The sequence below is a fragment of the Lactuca virosa genome, chromosome 2 (genome assembly GCF_052849685.1).
Source record: "Lactuca virosa cultivar CGN04683 chromosome 2, Lactuca_virosa_CGN04683_v6, whole genome shotgun sequence".
Taxonomy (NCBI): Eukaryota; Viridiplantae; Streptophyta; class Magnoliopsida; order Asterales; family Asteraceae; genus Lactuca; species Lactuca virosa.
The window spans coordinates 255607513-255625245 of NC_136427.1; the positions used below are offsets into that span (position 1 = coordinate 255607513).

Sequence of the window (17733 nt, forward strand, 5' to 3'; positions counted from 1 at the left end):
TTTGTTCCCCATCATGAAGCTCTTCATCCTTCTTCATAGAAATGCACCAAGAACCACAATATGAGATTCTCTCTCACTCTCTAGCTCCAATAGAAATTAGGGTTTGCTCTCAGGGGAAGGTAGCCGCGAATGAGGCTATAAATGCCTTTAAATAGGTCCCAAACCCGGGAAATTAGGGTTTCTCTACCCAGCACCTACTCGGCGAGTCCCTCCTCTGACTCGTCGAGTCCATTCGTTAAATCCACGCGAGCAACTCGACTCGACTCGGCGAGTTGGTCCCTCAACTCGTCGAGTCCCTCCTTAAATCTCAAGATTTACATACACAATAATCTCCCTGAAAATCCGGATGTTACAATATCAAGCACAGTAAGCATATCACATATCAATCCTAGATAATTATCACAAAGACAATCATCTATCCAACACTCTCACTTGTGGGCCGACATTGTGGCCATAGACCCACCCCTACTAGAAGGAAACTCACCTCGAAGTCGTGTAGTGTCTGCGCTGATCTCGGTGTGGAAATCGACTCTCCCCGACTCCTCAATCCCTACACGACAACTCTTATAAGTTATCAACTAATACTCGTAACCCTTACAAGGGTCACTCAATCCAGGTCAAAGTCAAAGTCAAAGTCAAAGTCAAAGTCAAATTCTGGTTGACTCGACTCGCCGAGTTGGCCCATCAACTCGTCGAGTCCCCATATCCACAAAAAGTCATAATCTCGTCCCTACTCGTCGAGTCTAGCAAGATCACGATGAGTTCGCCTTCAACAACACATCGGACAATCTTCAACCGACTCGCCGAGTTCATCCTTGAACTCGCCGAGTTTATCTTCATCCATAAGAAGATGTTTAGTCTATGACTCGCCGAGTTCCCTTTGAACTCGCCGAGTCCGTCTTCATGTGGCTGGGACATTGCCTTGAACTCGCCGAGTCTGTTCATCCACTCACCGAGTCCTATGATTCCCAAGTCCCTAGTGAACCTAAACAACTAGGGGAACCTTCGATCTTAACAACTGGTCCATAAACAGAAAGGATTTGGTGGAAAATACACCCCGACTCGCCGAGTCCCAAGAACGACTCGCTGAGTCCCTCTATGTCCAAAACTATACAGTTGATTATAATGGGTCTTAACGCGTCAAAACCATAGATCTGGCCTCCTAGGGTCCATTTTATACGTAAAGCTTCAAACTTGATGTACATGCATGGGGCCTTTGGCTCAAAAAGCCATAAAAGGAGGTCTACAAGATGCATGTGTCTCTTATGGCCATAAAGTTGACACCTTTATGCCATGAGAACCCTCCAAAGTCCAAATCTGAAGCCATATCTCCACATTACACCCCACAACCCGAAAATGGCTTAGAAATGCCCTAAAGATACCAAAATCCAAGCCCTAAGTTGATTAAACACATGGAAAGTCAAGATTGAAGCTTTTTACCTTAAATGAGCTGGAAATGGAACACAATCTCTGGATCTTCTAGCTTCAACTTGAACTCCCAAGCTCCTTCCTACTTCTCAAGCTTCACAACCACCAAAAATGCACAAAAATGGCTTAAGAGCACTCAAACAAGGCTAGGGTTTCAGTTTAAGGTCTTCTGGAAGTGTGAGGGACGATGGAGGCTGATATGGGAGGGGATAAGTTGTTTAAATAGGGTGCAAACCCTAAATATTAGGGTTTTGTCCAAACAGCTCCTACTCGTCGAGTCGGTCTTCCGACTCGTCGAGTAGGTCACTTAAACCCCCGATCAACAGTCGAGTCTACTCGACGAGTTGGGTCTCCAACTCGCCGAGTCCCAGAGTAAATTTCAACATTTCTTGAATTTAAATATGTACCAGGAATCGGGTGTACATCTTGAAATCAAAATTACATTGAATGGAAAAAGGAAGCAATATCTTCATTTCTAAAATACCATTAGTCTTCACATCCAACAGCATATCCATGAGTTTTTCTTATCAGTGGTGAAATCTTTAAAGGCCTATGCAGTGAAAAAAAAAGCAAATATTAATTCATCTGCAAACACTTCAAACCAATTACAAAAGATGCCATAGCAAGACAGATAAATTCCCACATGTTGAAAGAAAATATTTAGTTTTGGACAGACTGAAAATCAAGGAAGACGTTATATGATAATGTTAATTGAGGTAATAATTCATTTATAAAATCTTTCCCTGCTCTCTTAACATAAATAAACCACAATATAGCAGTGTTAACTACCCTTTTAAGCTTTGATTTGGCAAGACATGGAGGAAAAGAAGGCTTACATGTTGTAATTAAATATAAACACACTTTCTTGCATTGCACTTACTTGCAACGGCCCCAATTTAAAAAAAATATGTGTTTTATTAATTTATTGAATAAAAAAATATGGATATAAAGTGCAAATTATGTGTTTTTATTAGTTTATGCTACTAGGATTAAACCTAAAACCTGCACAGGTAACAAACTTGATTTTAAAAAGTAGAATACATAAAGTGCAAATTATGTGTTTTTATTAATTTATTGAATAAAAAAATATGGATATATAGATAGATAGATAGATATACCTACGAGAGATTAGCAACTGCCAGACATATGGAATGAAGAACTCTTCTGGGTGGCTTTCTTGTTCATATGTGAAGCGTAAGTGGGTGAACATTTGAATTTACAACATAACATTAAGCTACTCCACATCATAATCAAGAAAAAATCCATGAAAAATGTATAAATAGAAAAAGCCTTAAGCAGTTAAGCACATATTCACCTGGGCATGTAGAATACAATCCTGGCCAAAAAGTAGAATTGGTAAAGCTTGTCTCTGTATCTCTGTAGGCATAAGGAATCCAAGTTCTTCAATCCTAAAACAAAGTCAGGAAAATCAATCATCATACTTTTAGCACCGGTCAAAACAAGAAATATTTACTACTAGATTTATAAGCTTATGAACCGATAAAAAAAGTGTGCATCATATCACATGTTGATTGGAAGTTGTAATTATTTTACAAATAAGTTATTACACTGAGTAAAATCAAAATAGATCAATCTTGAAGCCAATTAAATTCCATTCATTCCCTTGTTTGTTAAAAAACAAAAAACCCCATCATATATATAACCCAATATCCTACTTATTTTGTATCCAAAGTAAAAATATTGCAAAGAACCCGTTTTTACAAAAATATTGAACACCTGACTATCATCTATTTGTGGAGCATTTCAAAGCTCAATTTTATTTTGCTAACTCATAACTTTGATCAGAGTAAGTTATTCCATACAAGTCGTAGCAAATTGAAGTATCAAAACACCGAATAACGGTAAAACTTACCAAAAGAAAAATGAAATCTATAACGGAAGTGGATAGGTTATTGTATCCGTTGTTGAAGCAACATAGGGGTTAGGACATGTTTGGTTGCTCTTACGCTTAAACCCAACACTCATAATGAGGACACTGACACCAAAAAAAAGACACAAAACACAAATAGAACAATACAACAACAATGTGAAATAAAATAGAATCAGAAAATGATGGAAGAGAAGAAGACACAGTATACCAGACAATCGGAAGAAGACGATTATCGGTGGAGGAGGCTGTGGCGAAGCAGACGATTATGTGATGGAGGCGGTGAGAGAAAAAACGAAACAAAATGAGATAAGATGGTGGAGAAGAGCTGGTGGTAGCAGATCGATAAGAATGTGGATGAAAGGGATTGGTCAACAAAACGATTTATCCGACATGATTTAAAAAAAAATTAATTGTGGACCAATAGGAACCCTTTACTGTTCCTAAGGGAACATCAAATTTATATATATAAAGAATAATAATAATCAATTTTTAAATAATAATTATAGTATTAATCGATTATATGTTATATTAAATGATTTAGGCTAAAAAAGAAGAATAACTTCCTAGTCTAGTGGTAAGCTGTTTGGATTTTATATGGAGTCCTCCTAAGAGGTGAGTTCAAATCCCCATTGGAGGCATCTTCTCCCCCTTTCCTTTAAACGTTGATTTTTAAAATAAAGTAATGCCACCTCATCGCTTAAGTGGCACTACATCAGCCCAGTAAGCGTCTATGTGGCACGCCACATATGCAATTAACTGGTTACTAACCTGCTCAGAGGGTAAAAATGCAAAAAAAATTTACAAATTTCAGTCTTTAATAAACCTAAATTTCAAAAGGTAAAACCAAACATTTTTTGAAAATCCAAAGGCTTTTATGGCATTGGCCCTAAGATCCAAAGGCTTTTATGACATTGGCCCTAAGATAAAATTTGTTCAAAATGTTAAAATTCTGTAAGGAAAGATTAATTGCTAGAGGGTTACTAAACATGAAAAAAACCCAAGAACTTCCATTTATATACAACACAAATTTGACCTAATTAGGTCAAAGATTTTCTCCTGCTTATAAGATCCCATTTTGTTCCAAGTACACTTTGAGCTAGACTCTGTTTTCCCTCTCGATTTAATCCATAAAACACATCGCGAAAATTAACTGTACTCGGAGCAATTCCAACATTTAACATCTCCGATAAAAGTCGCATCCCTTCTTCAGACTTACCTTCCTTACACAAACAACATATCAACATCGAATAAGTCCTGAAATCAGGCATCGGACCTTCACTTTTCATCTTTTGAAAAACACTCCACGCATCATCCATCCTCCCATTGCTCATATACCCACGAATTAACGATGAATAAGTAACGATTGTGGGTTCACACCCTTCTTCTTTCATCTTCTTAAACACCTCTAAAGCTTTACAAACTTGTTTTTCTCTAAAGAAATAAACTATTAGCGATGTATAAACATGAACTGTCGGAAAGATACTCACTTGTTTCATTGATTCCATCTTCTCCAATGCCTCCTGTAAACGTTTTTCCCTTAGTAGTCCATGAATCACGCTTCCGTATATATACCCGTTGAGGGTATTTTTGTCCTTTTCTCCGACCTCATCCGCCATTATCAAACCCTCTTCTACCTTACCTGATCGACAAAGAGCCCTGATACACAACGAATAAGCCAATGGAGTGGAAAAACCGAGTTGACATAAGTTTTTAGCACATGATTTGGCTTCCAACACGTTTCCAACTTCACATAAACACCCAAGATATATTTCAACCAATTCTTTATCGGGTACAAATCCATCTTCACTCATCTCCATGAACATCTCCATAGCTTCATTGACTTTTCTACCCTTTTTCCCACAAAGGGAAATGATCAAAGATTTGTATGTGCTACTATTAGGACTACAACCTGTTTCCTTCATTTCTCTGAAAATTTTCAATGCGATTTCAGTCAAACCTATGCGACCATATTGCAAGATCATGATCGTCCACGTGTCTGATGAAACCAACAATCCTTTCCTTCTCATTTCATGAAACAACATTCTCATTTGCTTAAAATCTTTCCCTTGTCCAGCAATCTTCATCGCCATGTTATATGTTTCTGCAGTGTGACTGTAACCATCTTTCTTTCCCACCCATGTGAAGAACTGCAGTGCTGCACCACCATGAAGCCTGCAACTTCTCAGCACCTCCATAACCAGTTCTGGTGTGATGCTATAAAGATCACATTTTTGTAAAGATTCTTCCTTTGAGCACCAACTCATTGAAGAAGATACAATCTTACAGACCCTATCAAGATCATGGTCAGTAAAAGACTTAGGAGGCGGCTCTATCTGGATTGAGCTTAAATCAAGGGTAGTTTCGTCTTTTTTACTGCTGGCTCTTTGGATCTGCTTTACTTGATGTATCTTCTCCAATTCTCCTTTTTGACCTGAATGAGATGTAATCCAGTTGAACATATTGTCTTCTATATGCAGCTTCAAAGCTTTCATATGATTGAAAACATTAAGAGCTTCATCAGACCTGGAAATCTTACAAAGTTCTTTAATGAAAACCGTATAACATTTGCTAGTGAGCTTCATTCCTTTCTTCTCCATACTCTTGATCACTTCCCATGCTTCAGAAATTCGGTTTTGTTGAACATAACCAGAAACTACAGCAGTTATTGCCACACTGTCTAACTCAATCCCTGTTTCCAGCATCATGTTATAAAGATCAAATGCTTTTTCAAACTCACTTATTCTAAAGAGGTGTTGCATTAGTTCTGTATAAGTAGAGACTGGTAATATTTGTCCGCAATCTTTTAGGCTTTGGAAAATTTGGAGTGCATTAGAGACATCATTTCTTCTCAAGTACCCATTGATAACAATTCCATAAATCTTTTTGTCAACAACATCTTTTCGTTTCAAGATATCAACAATTTCTAAAGCATCAGAGATCCTATCAGCACGACACATACCCTTCACCAAAATTTCAAAATGTTCAGGCTCGATTCTGATGTCTTTGTTCTTCATATCTTTTATCACTTCTAATGCCTCTCTGATTCTACCTGAAATGCAAAAGCTTTTTAGCATACACGTGTAAACGTATTGTTCAGGTATTTGTGAAATCTTTATCATGTTTTCAGCGACCAAGTGGATTGAATCAATGTACCCTGAAGTAGCTAAACAGTTTAATAAAAGTTTGTACAAATTTGTATCAGGTTCCATTTCTTTAGAAACCATCTCCTTGTAGAACTCCATGGCAATGTCAGATTTTACACCATTACAAAGTGTACGCAGCATTACTCTACAAACTGCCAAATCGGGTTCAAAACCAGACTTCTTCATATCCTCAAATAGCAACAAGACTTTCCCAATAGCATTTGATTTCCCATATTTAGAAATGAGGATAGTCCATGTCTTAAGATCCTTCTTACACAAGTTCTTCTCCATTTCCTCCAACAATTCCTCAACTATGTCAAATTGTTTCGTTTCTCCAAGTATATAAATCATTGTATTGTATGTTGCAGTTGTGACAGATGACTGATTCTTATACTTTATCCAGTTGAAGAACCTTAAAGCTAAATCAGGCACTTTGAAGCACCTCTTTAAAACCTTATTAACAACATCAGAATCAAACTCTACAGACATATCCTCCAACTGTTCCTCAATCGACACCTCACCCTTTCCACCCCTTAGAATTTGGGTAACCTCATGAACTATTGGACTCACATCCTTTTCAGCCATATTGGTTGTTGTAAGTTCCAACTCTGGATTCATATTGGCATTTTCACAAACAGCTTCTGTGCAATCCAAGGAATCCCCCGCCTCTCCGTTCCTTGCATTCATTATTGGAAACCGGATTCCTCCATTGGTATCCACATTGAAATTATGGGTTCCTAAAATTTGGGTGATTTCCTCAAAAAGATCAGCAAAATCTTTCTTTTCTTTTCCATTTTTCGTCGAGGCTTCTTCGGTGTTCTTTAGATTTGAGTTCCTTCTAGTGACGATTGAAAAACTAAAAGATCTTAGATTCGTCACATGAACGGGCAAAAGATTAGCACTCGAGTATACTGCTCGGAATTTGAACAAAAATTTCATACCTTCAGACTGTTATTCGCACAAAGAACAAGCAGTAGCAACTAGCAACCAACGTTTATTGGTAGATTTTCAAGATGCGCCCTTAACTTTTATTATCCTCGATTCGCCCCGTTTAACTTTCATTTATCCTCAAAATGAACTGATTTAAGATATCTATTTAATAATGAAATGTTTTTTTATTTATAAGTCTATTGAGTATTGAGTATTACTTTTGAATAAATAATACGATCAATAAATTTCATCAAAGAATGCAAAAAAATAACACCGCAGGTCCGCAGTTTAATATACAAAACATAAAATTAAACAATTTAGTTAAATAGTTAAATTTGTTATTTTAAATATACAATAAATAACTGAATCTAAATTTATATTACTATGTCTTTTATTTGAAATCATATCAATTTTTTTTATGGATGCTATCTATTTACATAAATCATCACATACGAGTGAGCAAAAAAACATTATTACACTCACATGAAAATACACAAAACACTCACATTATTTCCCTTTTTATAATCAAATATTACTCTTGACGATGTAACTTAACTATCGAAGTCGTCGAATATAATAAAATAATAAAAAAAATATTACTCATAAAATTTCTCCAACGGAAAAACCCGTTAATTTCCTCTTTCCCTCCCTTCCAATTCCCCGGTACCCCCAAATCCCTATCCGCCATTGCAGCACATTCAAAGCTGTTGAGCGGAGGGGTACATGCGATGAAGAGAAGAAGTCATAACCCGAAACAGACCCAAGGAAATTTCTATTTTTTAAGGTTTTGCATGGAGACCTAGCTAGCAAAACCATATAAACTTAACATTCTATCGACTATATCCACCGATCTTGTGTTGTTTCCGTCAATTTTGCATCGTGTTTTCCTCACAATTCCCCTCGAGTAATCAACGTCATTCGATATTGGGGTTTTATTAAATTTTCTCCTTGGTCTTGTTCATATTGGTGAAATTAAAGATCAGTACATCGTGGGTTGGGTAAAGTTGATTTCGTTCGATCTTCCTGTTTATTTGGCCGTGTGTACAAAAACCGGTGATTGCATTTCGTATCTGGTTGTTTAGTATTTTCATGCTCATCGTCATTGCTTCCTCTTATGAAAAGGATAGTGAGTGAAACTGAGAACTTATACATGAATACTTGAAGTCAATAGCTAGCCTACATCTTTTAAATCATTTTAATTAGATGGGAAATAGATGTGGAGTACCAAGGTGCTTGAAGCATGGATTCTTTGGATCCATATGGCATTCATTATGGTGGTCCAGGTCACCAAATTATATCCAATATGAAAAAAGAAGAGCAAGAAACCAACGTCATCATAAACATAACAAGGTTACCAGACCTGTCCAAAATACACCTCCACATGTAGTAATCATAGCCAATGAGGACCATAAACCAGTGAAGCAACAAAGCAAACCAACACAGAAAAATGAGACATCTAACACCATGAATCCGCATCATAGGAGAAGGAAGTCAAGTGCAGGTCTTTTAGTCGATAAAGTCTTGAAAAAGAATACTGGAAATTTAAGAGATCGCTATGCAGTTGGTTTAGAACTGGGACATGGACAATTTGGTACAACTTCCATTTGCACATCAAAGAAAAACGGGAAACAATTTGCTTGCAAATCGATTTCTAAGAGGAAATTAGTAACCGATGATGATGTGGAAGATGTTAGGAGGGAGGTTGAAATTATGCATCATTTGTCAGGACACCCTAATGTGGTTTCCATTGAAGGTGCTTATGAAGATGGTTTTGAAGTTCATTTAGTGATGGAACTTTGTGGTGGAGGTGAACTTTTTGATAGAATTTCTAAAAAAGGTCATTACTCTGAACGCAAAGCAGCTGATCTTCTTAAAACTATTGCTAGTGTTATCGAGGCATGTCATTCTTTGGGTGTTATCCATCGGGATCTTAAGCCTGAGAATTTTCTCTTTGTTGATGAAGATGAAGATTCGTCTCTTAAAGCCATAGATTTTGGATTATCGGTTTTCTTTAAGCCATGTACCTTTTCAAGATCTTGCATGTTAACTTCTTCAATGAATTCATGTTGGAATATGTTTGTTCATCATGTTTATGCAGCCTAAATTGCAGGTGAAATCTTTACGGATGTAGTTGGAAGCCCTTATTATGTTGCACCAGAGGTTTTGCAAAGACATTATGGTCCTGAAATAGACATTTGGAGTGCTGGTGTCATCCTTTACATTCTTCTTTCAGGGGTGCCACCTTTTTGGGGAGGTGTGGCACAAGTTGTAATTTTGTGAATTGTGAATATTCTCTCTTGTTTTATTTTGGATCATGAACCTTCTTCCTTTCTTTTGGTTACAGAAACACAGGATGATGTATTCTTGGAGATTTTACAGGGTGAACTTGACTTTTCCTTTGATCCATGGCCTTCTATCTCTACAAGTGCTAAGGATCTGATAAAGAAAATGCTAGTTAGAGACCGATGTTGGCGACTAACTGCTCATGAAATTCTTTGTAAGTTTAACTTTCTCTTTTTCTCCTTGTAAAGTTTTTGAAAAAATGTTGTATTTCAATATTCAGTTTTCTTACTTTCTTGATTCTAATTGATGTGTAGGTCATCCCTGGGTTAGTGTAGATGGGGTTGCTCCAGATAAGCCGCTTGATCCTGCAGTGTTGACTCGTTTGACTCAGTTTTCTGCCATGAATAAGCTCAAGAAAATGGCTCTTAGGGTCATTGCATCAAAGCTCTCAGAAGAAGAAATTGCTGGACTAAAGCAAATGTTTAAGATGATGGATGTTGATAATAGTGGTTATATTACTTTTGATGAACTCAAGGAAGGACTCAAGAAATGTGGTGCTGATCTTGACGAATCTGACATTCATGATCTAATTCAGTCTGTAAGTGTTATCTTAAAGAGCTAAATGCAAGAAACAGTAATGTACTTTCATTGATTTGTTTATTATTATTATTAACATATATGTTATCTTTTTGCAGGCTGATATTGATAATAGTGGAACTATTGACTATGATGAATTTGTGGCTGCAACTTTGCATTTTACCAAAGTTGATAGAGAGGATCGTTTATTTGCTGCTTTTGCATATTTTGACAAAGATGGGAGTGGTTATATTACACATGATGAACTCCAACAAGCATGCAAGGAGTTTGGAGTCGCTGATATCTATTTGGAAGAAATTATGAAAGAAGTTGATCAGAACAATGTAAGTCTTTAAATATATATATACATCTTTTTCTTGCTTTTTGCTAAAATATTGTTTCATTGACTTGAACCCTTTATTTTACTAGTTGTTTGACAATGTAAGTCTTTAAATATCTTTTTCTTGCTTTTTTTGCAAAAAGATTGTTTCTTTGACTTAAACCCTTGATTATTTAGTAACCCTTTTGTTTGTTACCTCTTCATGTACAATCTTTTTCTTGCATTTCACCCAAAAAAGCCATTTCTTTGAGTTGAAAGTTGAATATATGAGTTTTTATTGGTTTTTTAATTTGCAGGATGGACGTATAGATTATGGTGAGTTTGTTGCAATGATGCACAAGGGAACTACCAATTTAGGAAGGAATCGATCCAGGAATAGCTTTATCATTGGATTCAAGGAGCCGTTGGCTGTTTTTTGATTTCAAATATTCTTTTTCTTCATTTTTATGCGAATGAATTTCTCATATATTTTTGCAGAAGCATAGATTATTAAATTATCAAAAGATTATGAGTATGAATTCGCAGCTACAGAATATTGTAACATTTCTTTACATCAATAATTACTTGTCTGTCTTTGAACATGATACAATGGTTTATGCATGAATTACAACACCCCCAGTCGATATGTTCTAGGTAGGGTACAACCATTTTGGCATGGAGTACAACCTCCAGTGCATGTCATGATGCTAAAGAATGAAGTCACAGGCAATATAAGTGTGTAGGTGCTAAAAGACATATATATTAATTACTTTTGGTTCTTGTAGCATTGTTAAAAGACAGCATGCATGAAGTGTCTTACAAGAACACAAGATGACAACATCCATAGTTTCAATATTCTAATTCTTAATCATCAACCATTTCATCGACAAACATACATGTATTTAGGCATACATACACTTAGAATACAATATTTTCTTTATAAGTTTACATTTTCACTGAGTTGTTTTAATTTACTTTATGTTATTAAAAGGTCTTCTAATTGTTTGATTATCGAGTAAAAAATTTTGTGACAATAAAATATTAAATTTTATATGAGAAACACTTTCAAATTTAATTTTGATTATGACAGGCAAATTTATAATTTGAATTAATAATATGATTATAATATCTCTATTTATTTTGATTGTAGTACTGCAAATTACCCTTCACATGAGCTGGCAGCACATGGGTGTACGCCATACATATACACCAACTAATAATTTGATTAATTGTGAATTATTGAATCAAAGTTGCTTGAGGATATTTTGGTAATATCGCACATATTTGGGCTTGTACTATGCATAATTAGGCTTCGCGTGTTGTAAACCTCGTTTTAAAAGACTTGTACATTGTGTATCGAAAAGTGTTCCAACGGATAAAACATAATTATCAACAAACCTCCGCAGGGGCATATTGGTCATTTCACAAAAAATGAAAGTTTTACCCCAGCCCCACCATCTTCATCCATGATCCCCTCACACCCCACTGAAATCTTCTTGTCACACACACACATCAAGACGCCATTTTTATAACAAGCATTTGAATTTGAAGGCAGAATCTTTGTTTTATTCTTCAGAAGCACAAATCAAACCCTCAAAACTTCATTCAATCGAGGTATTCCGTAGTTTCCTTCCAAATCTGTGATATTTTCATCAATTGCTTTGATTTATTCAGTCTTTTGACTGTTTTCAACCCTTGGTTGACTGTATTTTGCTCAATTTTCGATACTCAAATTCGTTGATCTTCGTGTTAATCTACTAATTTCAGTAGTGTTAATTGAAATTTTAGTATGAAAGTGAGTGTTCCTACCTGATGGATGTCGGTTTGTCTAGGCTGAAAATGACAACAGTGGCATCAAAATTCCCCGAATCTGAGATTTTTCAAGGTTTCGAAACTTAAATCTCGGAAAATCCGTACGGGTTTTGTTTACTTTTGTTCGATTCGTGTGGGTTCAATTGAAATCGCGAAAGCGAATGCTCAAACAGTTTATAATTCACTATCCAAGAAATTTACTGATTTCAAATGTTTTGATCCGTTAACTTCGATGAAAAATGATATTGAATATGTGCTATCTCTTTTGACGAAATTTGAATAGGGATGGAGCCTGGCAATGGGGTTCATACGGAAGATGAAAATGGTGTTATAAACGTGGTAGATCATGAAAACTCGAATGAAGTTGAGGAAGGTCTCGAATCAACAAAAGTGGAAGTGAGTGAATCTTCTGAGAATGTTAATGGCACCAAAATACCAAATTCAAGTGAGGTTACTACTAATGGAGGTACTTCAAAGAACAATAAAGTGGCCAAAAATGGTTCTAAAGGTAGCATATTGGCTCGTAAGCCAAAACCCCATCTAACTCAAAGTTTATCTTTCCCTTCGAAACCCCAAAACCCTAATTCCATGAGAGCTAGCATTGATGGGCACCCTGGTAAGCAGCCAGCCACAGTATCAAATGGAAATGCCATGAATCCTGTTAATAGAAGAGCTTCAACAGGAGTAAAAACAAAGGAAAAGAATGCAAGTATTGATGGCACACCTTCTAGAAGAGCTACTTTGGATTCGGTTCGCGTGTCACATGTAAATTCCTTTTTTACCCCTTTCTTTGTAGCCTTAATCTGTTGTGTTCTTATGTTTTCATTGTTGTTTGTTTGTTTTAGTCTAGGAAATCTAATGGAAGTGAAGATGCCCCTGATGGGCAGCATAAGAACAGTGTGATTGGCTTTTCTTCAAGGTTGGAAGAGCGTGCTGAAAAGAGAAAAGAGGTACTTAATCATGTTGTATATAATGTATCCTTGTTGTTTATTTCATCAAGTTGTTGATGTATGTAACCCATATGTTAATCATGTTTGATCTTTGTGTAGTTCTTTTCAAAGATAGAGGAGAAGATTCATGCGAAAGAAGCGGAGAAAACCAACTTGCAAGAAAAGTCAAAGGTTTTGGCTTGTGAAATCTTTAGTCAATGAACGTTTTAATCAGGTGACAAAGTTTGTATTTTTGACTTGGTCAAAGTTGCAAATGCAGGAAAGCCAAGAAGCAGAGATCAAGCAGTTGAGGAAGAGCTTGATGTTTAAAGCTGCACCAATGCCAAAATTTTACAAAGAGCCACCCCCAAAAGTTGACTTGAAGAAGGTACTTGTAACACTTTGACTTTGCATTTATTTTTGTCAAAAAATTCATGCATGAGGTTTAAACGTACAAATTTTAGCAGGTTTATAAGATTGATGGTTAGTGGGAAATTGATTCATTTAGAAGTTATTATAGAGGACATCTTGCATGATATTGCATCTTTGCACTAAACATACCTTACACCAAAATAACATGTATTTCATTTCGAAAAAAGTTATTGAATTGCCCTAGGTACATAGGCTTTTCTGTTCAGATATTTTCAGATAAATGAAGCTTTTTTTCTTAGTTGAAAATGGGACTTTGATTTCCTTTTCACTTTTTCAATTCTCAATTTCTTTAACAACCTAATGAGCTTCTCTATCCCTTTAGTATAACCCTTACTTTACAACATAGCCACTTCCTCTTGCAAAATATGCATTCCACATTTCCACTAACTTAAATCTGCAATCTTTCTGATTGAAACTCTAAAATATTCTTAATTTATCAAGATGGTACCAAAAAAAGGTGCTGAAAGTGATTAAATTTGATAAATCAGATAAGCTATGATTTTGACTTTTGACAAAAAGAGGCATGACACTATGGTTAACTACCTACTGTAGGGTTAAAGCTTAGGTGTTGCTTCTTTTTGAGATAAAGGAGATTTGACTTAATATATATGGGTGTTTCTTTTTGACTTAATGCATAAAGAACGACTTAATAGAGAAAAATATAAAAATAGGCTTTCCGCTTTCCCCATTAAATTTACTAAATTTTTACAAGTTTGCCCTCATTTATTTTTTCTTCCATTTTCTCAAATAATAGAGTTTAGAAGTGTGATTTGATATCAAAGGACTTAACTGTGGTACCAATTAGTATTGTAGTATTATTGTACTACCAACTTAGCTCTGAAAAATGAGGAAAATACAAAAAAGCACACCAAAATATTTATACTAGTTATAATTTATAAAACCTGTATATTTTTTTCGACTTATTAAAACTCGTTTTTGCAGTTATCTGGTTTTGATATTTGGGCATCTCTGATGGTTAACTTGAAAAAAACTTATCATTTTAACCAAACCAGCTTTCCACTAACCTTTATTTAACAAATACCTATTATTAAAACTCACTCCATTGGATTAATCTTTCCAAAACCTTTTTTTTTTTTTTTAATTAACAAGTTTATCATCATCTATCTTCGATCTTCATAAATGCCCCTCATCTAATTTGTCATATTAAGTATATATGTTATATTTCTCAAATTAATATTACTTTACATTAATGTTATAATTTTCTATAGTATATATTCATTTTTTACTTTGTATATCTAATAAAGTAGAATAACTAGTCAAAAAATAATAAATAATTAATATGCACATATTATTAAGGTTTAAAATGAAATGTTATTCAATACATTTCTCAAAATATAAGTGTTATAAAGTTTTTTTTTTTTTTTTTTTTTTTTTTTTTTTTTTCTGTTTTGGTTTTTTGTCAAACCTCAGTTATGGATAAGCTAGCACGCCAAAAAGGGCTTAGTGTCTGGTGAGGCCACGAAAGTGCTTATAAGCTGACTTTTTATAAAGCTATTTGAGATCTCTTATTATTAAGCTCCTTGAGCTTTTTCACAAGTTTTCCAAATATATCCATATATGTTAAAACTTTTTTTACAATATTGTTTTTACATGTTTTATAAAACTTAGTATTTTTACATTTTTTACAATATCTTTTACAACTGTTTTTGCAATTTTTTCTATAACTTCTTTTACAACTTTTTCCCAATGTTCTTCTACATATTTGTTTTTTGCAACTTCTTTTTAAGATTTTTCATTTTGACAAAGTAGTGTTTTTACATATTTTTTTTCATGCAAGTAAAGTTGTAAAAAACATGTAAAACAGTCAAACTCATATTTTGCATATTCGCTTGTACAAATTTATTAAAAAAAAGTTGTAGAAGAACTTAGTAACAATAAGTTGGGCAACAAGTTGTCAAAAACGTAATTTAAAAAAAGTAAATTTGTAAAAAAAAAAAAAAAAAAAAAAAAAAAAAAAAAAAAAAAAAAAACTAAGAGGCCATTCGGGACAACTTTCATGGTTGGTCTTTATGCATTAAAGTGTATAAATTGGTGCTTTATAGACATTTGAAATAGTTTTTAGCCAATTGCCATCTAGCTTGTCAGCTAGTTTTTACCAAACGCTATTACTTTTTCAGCTACCAATAGCTTATTAGACAAAAGCTAGCTTTTCAGCTAGTTTGCCAAACACAGCCTTAGGCTCAACATTTTAAAAAAATTCAAGAGTAATCAAACTACAAAAAAATCATATAATTCGTTAGTAAACCCAAATTTGACGATGACTTATGGTGTATATACATTGGATGTAAACATATTAATGTATTTACACCAGATTTGATGTAACTTTTGGTGCTTACATTGATACTCTTACGCCCAACTTACATCCTTATTAATATTGGGGTAAAATATAGAAAAACACAAACGAATTTTCACCATTTTATCAAAAAAGTAGATAAATCGATAAAACGGTGAGTGTACATTGTTCTTTTTGTATTTTTCCCACCTGCAAAACCGCATAACCATGAAACATAAGGTTTCTATCTAGTCAAGTGGCTAAATCTATAAAGTAGTAAAGGTAGATTATGTTATTGTATTGTATATAATTTAATAGTTTATTTTATACTTTGTGTATAGATACCAACAACACGCCCAAAATCTCCAAAACTTGGCCGGAACAAGAGCAATGTGGGTACACCCACCATTGGAACCACCACATCAAATGGTGACAAAGACAAAGACAAAGACACTACTGCTCCTGTTGCTGTTGCTGTTTCCAAGAAACCACTCAGAAAATCTGTATCCAAAAATGAAGTCAAACCTGGAAAGTCAAAGGAAAAGCCTGTAAAAACACAAGTCCAAGTTCAAGAAGAAGAAGAAGAAGAAGAGAAACCATCCCATGATCCAAATCCAAATCCTCTTCAAGTTGAAGCTCGGATAGAAGAAGAAGAAGTCAATGGTGAGTGTGAGCCTCCTGTTTTGTCTGCAGACATCGTTGTTGGAGGTTAAAACTTAAAACTTAAAACAACCTTTTTATAATGTTTAATATCTCTCTGTATCTAATAGGCTTTTTTTTTTGTTGTTTTTCAAGTTGTTAAGGTTTCTTCTGTGTTGTGAATAGCGACTGTAAGTTACTGGTCACATGTCGTATGAGTCTGTTTTTTCTGTTGTTTACTCGTTTATATGATGTTGTATGGATCTTTTTGTTTTTCTTTAAAACCAAAGTTGTAAAATTTGCGGAAACTGGTTTGGATCTTTCGCTTTGTGAAATGTGAATTAAAATGGATTTATTTTTTATCATATGCTTCATTCTTTTACAGTAAGGAAAGGAGTCTTTTTTTTTTTTTTTTTTATTAAATCGATTTGGAAGAAGATACTAAATATAAATGAATCATATAAGTTGGAGAAAGGGCCAGCTAAGATGTAGTTGGTGGTGTTCATCAATCATTAACCTAACAAGTAATAAGTATACATTCAATTCAACCAAATATATCAGTCAACATCTGACCAAGCTTATATTTTCATCCCACAGTATCCCTAAATAATTAAAATTTGAATTATTTAGATCCACGTGCAATTCTATATATTGTCTGTTATTTATTTTTATTTTTTTTGATAAATGAACATTCAATTTATTAAAGGGCATCTTTGAAACCTATGTTTTATACTATTATTTTGGCATAAAGTTTATATTATACCGTATAATAACATAACATCAAATTTGATGTTCTATTAAAATTAAATATATTGTTAAAGTTTCACAAGTTTAAAATGGTCCTTCAACATTGAATTTATGTATTTTTTGTTTACTGGTATTTTTAGTAATATAAAACATAATATACATTTTTAAATAAAACAAATAAGTGACATGTATTGCAATCTAGTAATCTGATAAAACACACAACTAATCATATACCCTTTTTTAATAATATAGTTAAAGTTATTAAAAAAAGAATACAAGTCAACTTTAATTGATAATTATAAGAGCTGTTT

General features: G+C 34.3%; 3 protein-coding genes across 5 annotated transcripts; 2 read left to right on the forward strand and 1 right to left on the reverse strand.

Moving 5' to 3' along the window:
- Nucleotides 1-4306: 4306 nt before the first annotated feature.
- On the reverse strand, nt 4307-7514 carry LOC145160818 (Pentatricopeptide repeat (PPR) superfamily protein). Of its 2 annotated transcripts, XM_079080163.1 has the most exons (2): nt 7404-7504; nt 4307-7300 (listed from the first exon to the last, which is right to left on the reverse strand). In XM_079080163.1, the coding sequence occupies exon 2, from the start codon at nt 7147-7149 to the stop codon at nt 4357-4359; it is 2793 nt and encodes a 930-aa protein (XP_078936289.1). In that variant the 5' UTR covers nt 7150-7300; nt 7404-7504; the 3' UTR covers nt 4307-4356. The 2 variants fall into 2 exon arrangements, with proteins under 2 accessions (XP_078936289.1, XP_078936288.1); XM_079080162.1 differs by having other exon boundaries at nt 4307-7514.
- Nucleotides 7515-8000: 486 nt separating this feature from the next.
- Nucleotides 8001-11106, forward strand: LOC145160819 (calcium-dependent protein kinase 26-like). Its single transcript, XM_079080164.1, has 6 exons — nt 8001-9412; nt 9503-9646; nt 9737-9889; nt 9990-10273; nt 10371-10595; nt 10888-11106. Exons 1-6 carry the CDS (start codon nt 8596-8598, stop codon nt 11008-11010), a joined length of 1746 nt encoding a protein of 581 aa, XP_078936290.1. The 5' UTR covers nt 8001-8595; the 3' UTR covers nt 11011-11106.
- Nucleotides 11107-12050: 944 nt separating this feature from the next.
- On the forward strand, nt 12051-16995 carry LOC145160820 (uncharacterized). 2 transcript variants are annotated; one of them, XM_079080165.1, is made up of 6 exons: nt 12051-12184; nt 12666-13147; nt 13228-13332; nt 13432-13503; nt 13580-13699; nt 16378-16995. In XM_079080165.1, exons 2-6 carry the CDS (start codon nt 12668-12670, stop codon nt 16747-16749), a joined length of 1149 nt encoding a protein of 382 aa, XP_078936291.1. In that variant the 5' UTR covers nt 12051-12184; nt 12666-12667; the 3' UTR covers nt 16750-16995. The 2 variants fall into 2 exon arrangements, with proteins under 2 accessions (XP_078936291.1, XP_078936292.1); XM_079080166.1 differs by having other exon boundaries at nt 13592-13699.
- The last annotated feature ends 738 nt before the right edge of the window (nt 16996-17733 follow it).

Bases quoted from the DNA above. Each gene is read 5' to 3' on its own strand.
- LOC145160818 (XM_079080162.1), bottom strand. From the start codon at position 7,401: ATGAAATTTTTGTTCAAATTCCGAGCAGTATACTCGAGTGCTAATCTT.
- LOC145160819 (XM_079080164.1), top strand. From the start codon at position 8,596: ATGGGAAATAGATGTGGAGTACCAAGGTGCTTGAAGCATGGATTCTTT. The intron at 9,647-9,736 runs GTGTGGCACAAG...TTTTGGTTACAG, and splicing joins GGTGCCACCTTTTTGGGGAG to AAACACAGGATGATGTATTC. The intron at 10,274-10,370 runs GTAAGTGTTATC...ATCTTTTTGCAG, and splicing joins TTCATGATCTAATTCAGTCT to GCTGATATTGATAATAGTGG.
- LOC145160820 (XM_079080165.1), top strand. From the start codon at position 12,668: ATGGAGCCTGGCAATGGGGTTCATACGGAAGATGAAAATGGTGTTATA. The intron at 13,148-13,227 runs GTAAATTCCTTT...TGTTTGTTTTAG, and splicing joins ATTCGGTTCGCGTGTCACAT to TCTAGGAAATCTAATGGAAG. The intron at 13,504-13,579 runs GTTTTGGCTTGT...ACTTGGTCAAAG, and splicing joins ACTTGCAAGAAAAGTCAAAG to TTGCAAATGCAGGAAAGCCA.